The 7,356-nt window shown below is 36.9% G+C and overlaps 1 protein-coding gene across 1 annotated transcript; it reads left to right on the top strand.

The window, feature by feature from the left end:
- Nucleotides 1-2,038: 2,038 nt before the first annotated feature.
- On the top strand, nucleotides 2,039-3,528 carry LOC104948925 (agouti-signaling protein-like). Its single transcript, XM_010775164.1, has 3 exons — nucleotides 2,039-2,207; nucleotides 2,344-2,393; nucleotides 2,640-3,528. The coding sequence occupies exons 1-3, from the start codon at nucleotides 2,042-2,044 to the stop codon at nucleotides 2,793-2,795; spliced, it is 372 nt and encodes a 123-aa protein (XP_010773466.1). The 5' UTR covers nucleotides 2,039-2,041; the 3' UTR covers nucleotides 2,796-3,528.
- The last annotated feature ends 3,828 nt before the right edge of the window (nucleotides 3,529-7,356 follow it).

The following is a 7,356-nucleotide window of genomic DNA, read 5'->3' on the forward strand; positions in this document are numbered from 1 at the left end:
TGTTAACTAGTTACAAAAAAAGACCATCTGGTGGTAAAAATGAAAAAACAAGGATTGCAACCAACAAGCCAGGAAGCAAACTAAATTGAACAGTCTCAATAAGAGCCAGCTGTCAGGGAAATTATAAACAAGGTAATAAACCAAACACTTGATGAAGTTATTATTCTTGTAAGTCAAGTCTGGCTGAAAATCCATGGTGCTTAACAGAAAGGAAAGGAGAATGGAGAGACTATCTGGTATTTCCAACAGACAACATATCACACTACACTGCTGCAGCCCACACACCTATAAATATTAATCAACGTTTGATCAGTGTGAGAAAGGCAGCTGAGTTTCTTTATGCAGCACTGACGCTTGGTGGCCAAGTTCCTTTTTATTTGAAGTTTTAGTGCAGTCTGAAAAACATTATTTCTGAATGTGATCTTTTTATGTTTTGTCATTAAAGAGGAAACTGGATAACATGGTTAAATATGTCTGCAAAGATAATATTATTGTAGGAGTTCTGACCCAGATGTATCCCTCTTATTTCAGTTAACACAACATCAATGATTGGTGTAACTAAGGTGTACAAGCTGTCTAGACAATAAGGATCATTTTGGCACTAAAAAGTAAATCCAGGGATCACATGTATGTTGAAACAGTTAATGTGGTATTTACGTCTAGATAACTCTTTTAAGTTCTATGCAAAAAGTGTTTACTCAACCAAGCATAAAGTATTGTTCTACTTATAGCTGCTAATTCTCAGCAGCTACACTGAAGATGAAGATTAGGGATCATTTCTACAATGTCTGAGGCAGTGGGCACTAATTCCTGCTGCCGCTGCTCAGGGCCTACAAGGTTAGTCTGCTGGCAGGAACACTGGATGAATTGAACAGATTGTCAAAGCAACGTCATCAGAAAGTAAATGACTAGCAAAAGTAAAACGTTATAGTAAACATCACCACATTGTTAAACACAGAAAGAATTGGACACACCATCGTGTTAGATTTGTTAAGAAATATCAGGGACTTGTTATTGTTGCAACAGAACACCAGCTGGCATTCATCAAACTTATTTGCGGATGGCAAAACACATTGAAACGATCCGGAAATTACCAGAAGTCAGACTAACCCTTTGTGCCTCCAAAATTCCTAACAAACAAATTGTTGCCATAATGCGGGTGGGTAAGCAGATCTACATGCAGGTAAAAATAAATAAAGACAATTAACACCTAAACAAGACATTCAGGACTTTATTGTACTTTGTTTGACGTTGTTATCTTTACCCTGAGATTATCACACAAATACAATTCTATTTGAATAAAAGTTTCAAATAGGTAGGCCTTAATGCTAAAGAAAAACACTATTATATATCAGTACATGATTTGAAGGCTAATAGAAAATATCCAATAGTAATTGAGATATTTTTAGGTAATGGGCAGACCGACTGCACATTTTGTTTTTGTTATTACTTTACATTTTCGATAGCTCAAGAAAAAGACTGGCGAAGACATACACATTTTAGTAATTACTTGCAAGTAAACCAAGTAATCCTATACAAACTTCACCTTGGTCGTTGGATTCTTGACATTTATCCAGTCTTTACAACTTCTCAAAGCACTTTACGTAAACATGGCTTCATTCACTCATTCATACAGAGGCAAGGGCTGCCATGCATGTTGCACCTGCTCAAGGAAGCCAACATTCACACACGTTTGGGAGCCATGAACATGTTTCAGTAGCTGAAATCGATCCCACACAAAAGGCTCACACGGTACAAAACGGACACTAAAAATATTAGTTCAATAAGATGTTTTCCTAGATTGTTTTGCACATCACCACAACAAATAGGTATGCAGTCATGCAACAACAAAACGTGTCTATTAAGACATAATGTGAAGGCTAAAGACCAATATCGAAACGTTGATGAGATATTTCAGTGTGGACCAACTGACAGCTTATTTCAAGTGACTAAACCTTGTAGTAAGAGTATCATTTATTCTCACCTTCTTTCCAAAAAAACATACATTTAAGTTTCTTTGTGTGTTCTTTTCCAGAGAAAGATGCATGCCCTCCTGCTGCTGAGCTGTTTAGTCCTCGCTGCAACAGATCACTTCCTTGCCTCCGCACACATGATCCCTGATGAGAGTCTCACCACAAAGAGCGTTGTGTTATCTCACGCTCTGTCTCAAAGCCTTGACATAGCCCCCCCTCCTGTTGTTATTGTAGGTAAGTTTGCAAGTTTAACTGTGATTATTCACTTATATGAAGATAAACTATACAGTATATGGACACGCAGATGATGCATTTTTTTCTTTCTCTCAAATTCCTGAAAGCACCATTATTTTCATATGTCCTTTTTCAGAATTGCCAAAAACAGTGAAGAGGAACAAGAAAACAAAGAAACAAAAAAAGGTATTACCCAAAAAAACTAACCAGACTAAGACTATTTGCTTTATACATTTAAAATGTACAGAATCAACTTCTATGGTAAAAATCTCTGACAATCTGTCCTTTTTATGCATTGTCACCAACGCACATACATATTTCCATATTTTATTTTACTCAAAATGTTTCTCCTGTTCTCACTGCACTACTTTTTTGTATGTTATTCTAACAGTATGGTGATGTATTGTTGATACTTCTCTCCTTCTCTCTCAGAGAAAGAAGAAGCGACCTCGTCCTCCTTCTAACTGCATTCCCCTGGGGGGAAGCTGTAAATCTTCAAACAATGTGTGCTGTGATTTCTGTGCTTTCTGCCAGTGTCGGCTCTTCAGAACTGTCTGCTTCTGTCGGATGGGAAACCCAAGCTGCTGAAAAGCCAGCTGCAGACTAACTTAGCTCCAGCTATCAAAGCGAAACTTTATACCAAAGCAAGCCAGTTGAAGTCAACAGCATGACAGGTGAATAACTTCTGGGCCTTGGTTTGGTAATCTCAGAATCTATAGGCTATCGGTCTGACGACAGTTACGGTGTTGCCAGCGGATATTGGAATTCCGGATCCTGACTTCTTCCATAGTTCGCCAGTCATCATTGACAGTCAGATTAGGACCTTGAGAGCAGGTGTTTTAGGTCCATACGACATTTCAATTAATCTATATGAACAGATATCTACGTATGAATGCTGATGAATGAAATAAAAAAGCTAATCAAAGTCTAAATTGTCCTCAGAAAAATAGCCGATGGGTTGCGAAATGTCATCCAATTTGTTCTGCCTCTCTCCACACGGACTGTTTGCAACCAACGCTCGCTCAAACATGATTGGTCAACACTTCTTGGACTGCAAACAGAAACCAGAAGGCTTCTGGTACTGAAGTCTCATTGGCGACAGATTCTGAATTCATATGCAGATATCTTTTTATAGAGATTATTGGTTTAAAACATTGCATAAAATTCACTGCATGAAAGCACTTTATTTCAGAAGACGGCCACACAGTGAACTTTCCTAAACTCTTTCAGGATGTACTGCTTGTAGGAATGTTATGACACTCACAAACCTTTAGATTTTTATTTTACTCTGAGCTTTAAGCACTCAAACAGAAATACATGAATGCACAGTGCAAAAATATATTATAAAGCAGAAGAATATGTACTACATGTTTTATTCAACTTTTTTTTTTTAATAATGTATGAACAAAGTGATATGATTTCACCTAAATTTAAAGAGTCATTTGACAACGATTCCCCGGAAAAGACTGAAACCAACAATGTGTTAGTACTGTACATCTTGCAACACTTTATGACTTTACCAACTTCTCAGGTTATAGCCCAATGTTCCCTAACAGTCTAACATACTGATACATTGAAAAATATAGGAGGAAGAAGATAATTTGTTGAGGGCTCTAGCTCATCGTTGTCAATACATTCTCAAAGCCATAACAGGAAGAAATGAGAAGGGATACTAAAAAAAATAAAATACATTTAGCTCAGTTAAAAATATATTCAGACAAGGAATGGTGTAGCATGTCAGGTTTCTCCAAAAGCATTTGCCTTTACCTTTAAATCATTTATAATTTTTATTTATCAATTCTTTAAATTCTGAGGAATTTAAACTCAGCTCAGAAGTCAGCTCCTTCAGGTTTAAATCCCATTTTTCCTGGGATCCTTTAGGCTGTGATTTCCAGTAAGTAATTGCTACATTATGATTAACACGTGTATTTTTGCGGTCCCTTTGGCAAAACATATTGAAAAGATAGTCCGAACTGTGGTTTTTTAACGACTGCCTCCTCCCTGGATAGTCACAAACTAAGCAAGCTTGACAAGCTGTTGCTTAAGAAGTCAAATCAGAGCCTGAATGCAACTATTGTAAGCTGTTTATGACAAAGTCGTCTTCCAAATGACTGGAATGTGAAGAGTTGCAGTGCAGACAAATGTAAATTGTTTCTCATCATAAAAGATTTGGAGAGGACATTTTGTAAATTCAATCAAAGGCAAGAAGTAAGCTTTAACCTGAATCAAGTAAAATATTTACTTTGTGGTCTTAGAACTTTAACCCAATATTTAGTAATTACTAACAATCACATTTCTACACTTAAATTACCTTTGATAATGTTACCTTAAAAGTGAGATTACCAAAATGATGATGAGCTTCCAGTTTGTTTCCATGGTTTGTATCAATTTTTTGTAACTTCCTGTTATCATATGTTTTTAGTATTGTCTTATTTAAACATAGTCCACAAATCTGGAAATCTTTCACCCAAGAATTGTTCATGTTTGTTTGCCGCCTAGGCAATATGTTTTTAGTGGCAGAACATTTTGTTTGTCTAACTATTTTACCGTAAATGCATTCAGGCTGGTAAATAAGACTGTGTATAAAATCTAACAGCTGATCCCTCTGTTTGTTGTTATTTATTGACAACAATTAAAATAGATTCAACTTGAATTTGAATTTTAAATGGTAACTGTTTTTTGATTTTGAAAAAAACACCAGTGGTGTAATAATGTTCTCCCTCTGTTAGATGTGTAGCCAATAGTTGGTAAACCATAACAAATGCGTGAGTTAAATCAGGGCAGTTTTTTCAGCCCCTTAGTGGTTAGGAAGCCCATTTGCTGATTTGAGCAGTTTAAGATTGAACACTGAACAATCTATCACATCTAACAACTAGTAACAATTGTTTCACATGTAAAATAGTTATCAAATGATATGTAAGTGACAACAATTAACACATTTTTGAGGAAATATGTACATATTATATTCTTTAAGGTTGCCTGACAAAAATACCATCTCACCTTAAACTCACACTGATTTTACTGGACTGGATTACGAGTATTGGTGCATTCCTGCAGTCCTTCCTGAACTGGGCTCTGAAGCATCTGGTTTAGACAGAAGTGGGAGAGAACGATGAGGAAGAAGGATTACCACAGAGAGCTGGAGGACAGACAGAGTATGTAAAGGACGGGTGCTGAAATCCTGTTTAATTACGTCAGGGTCTGCCATTTTGTGAATGCTTTATTCAAAACTGTATATTCAATAAAAGTATGAAAGCGTGCAAACTGTTTGTTTTGTCCAAATCCAGTATCCTCCCAATGCAGATAAAGAGCATAAAGTCCGTAAAAACTTGTTCTTGTTATTTCAGCTTTAAAGTGATATCCATTAGTTCCTATTAAAGGGGACCTATTATGCAAAATCCACTTCTCCATGTCTCTTCTACATCAACATGTGTCCCCTCTTCTTCATGTCTCTTCTACATCAACATGTGTCCCCTCTTCTTCATGTCTCTTCTACATCAACATGTGTCCCCTCTGTGTAAAGATACTCTGAAAGTTTCAGGAACAAAGATTCTCTCTTTTTGTCCTGATCCGTTTCTATAAAAACCTGTCTGAAAATGAGCTGATCAGATTTTGGCCACTTTATGATGTCATAACTATTGTTTGGCTTGTGTAAGCATTAACCCCCCCCCCCCACCTTATCACCTGAATCTCCTCCGAGAGCACCATTGTGTTCTTTTTCACCAAATATCTCTCAGAGGGGCGTGGGGAGGGCTCCTTATTTTCATCTAAAGACAGTAACAGACAGAGAATCAGCAATTCTTTATGATATATTGATGAAAAACAGTATAATAGGGGACCTTTAAGACATCACCTCTGAATGTGATTGGAGTAATTAGTTAAATCCTTTCTAACAGAGGAAGAGATACATTTGGCTCAGTGACAGAGTTTCATATTTCCCAAACTGTTTTATATGTATTGCCACCCATGGAGTCGTGTTTTACCAACTTCACTTTTCCAAATTATGAACATCTGCTCCCCCAAAGAAGTAATAAAAGCAGCCTGTTTTTTTAAGGAGCCCCTGGCAGAGGAAGAGTCAACACATAGTTTTAACCCAGGGGAGCTTTTCCAAAAGCAATGTTTGGAGTCAGAGGTGACAATGTCTTCAAGTGCTGTGAGACACAAACGGTGTACAGTCATGATCGTAACGGAGCAGAGGGTCAGTGAGCTTGTTCCTCATGACATTTTACCTTAATAATAGGATCCACCATATTTCAGAATTCAATCCTGGTTTCATGGGAGGCAAAGCTATAAATCTCAGAGGTTTGAATCACATTTTGTAAAGGTAGAAAAACATGACGGATGTTATTTAATATAAAAGAATGCAGCATCAAGTCTTGGTGTTTCTGGCTTCTTCACGGAGTTACACATTTTTCAAAGTACCATAGTTGTTGAATATGGTATATCTGAAGGTCTGGCACATGGCTTACACTTGATACGTGTGATGTGTAACCTAAAGGGTGTGTTAGTATTCAAGGAATATTTTAACAGTCATGGAAAACACTATTCATAACTATGTTTTCATTGGTGTTTTACAAAAGGAAAATATGAAATATGAATAATGGACACTTCATATCTAAATAGGGAGTGGGTCCTCTTTCACGGAGTGCACCATTTTCCAACACAATTTTTCTAATGTAAATCAGAACGGACAAGCCAGACAGTGGCTCTAGAATATCTTTAAGCAACTCTAACGTTAACTGAAGTTCAGCGTAGTTCTTCAATGTGATTGTCAAGTGCTATTAATGCCTGCATTTCATTACCATTAGTAGTGTAATGGTAAGGGTGGCCTAAGGGTCATCAAAGATACAACGGCATTACCACTGTGTGGCTTGTTTTGCTTTTTTTATCTGATTATTACATTAACCTTACTTAGAAATCTTTGTACTTGCTTATAGAAATATACTACATACATTGTACATTACTGTCCTCATATTCGTGAAAAGAACGATCTGATCATTGATCAATTTTCTTTACTTTTTGTGTTAGGTTTAGTTGTGATCAGCTGTCCAGGCCAGTCTCTAAAGACTTCCCAAGGGATAAACATGCTGCTGCCGGAGTACTGACTGGAAGTATTGCTGATAATATGTCTACAGTATCATATCCTCTT

Source organism: Notothenia coriiceps, unplaced genomic scaffold (genome assembly GCF_000735185.1).
Source record: "Notothenia coriiceps isolate Sejong01 unplaced genomic scaffold, NC01 NC01_scaffold00015436, whole genome shotgun sequence".
NCBI classification, from domain to species: domain Eukaryota; kingdom Metazoa; phylum Chordata; class Actinopteri; order Perciformes; family Nototheniidae; genus Notothenia; species Notothenia coriiceps.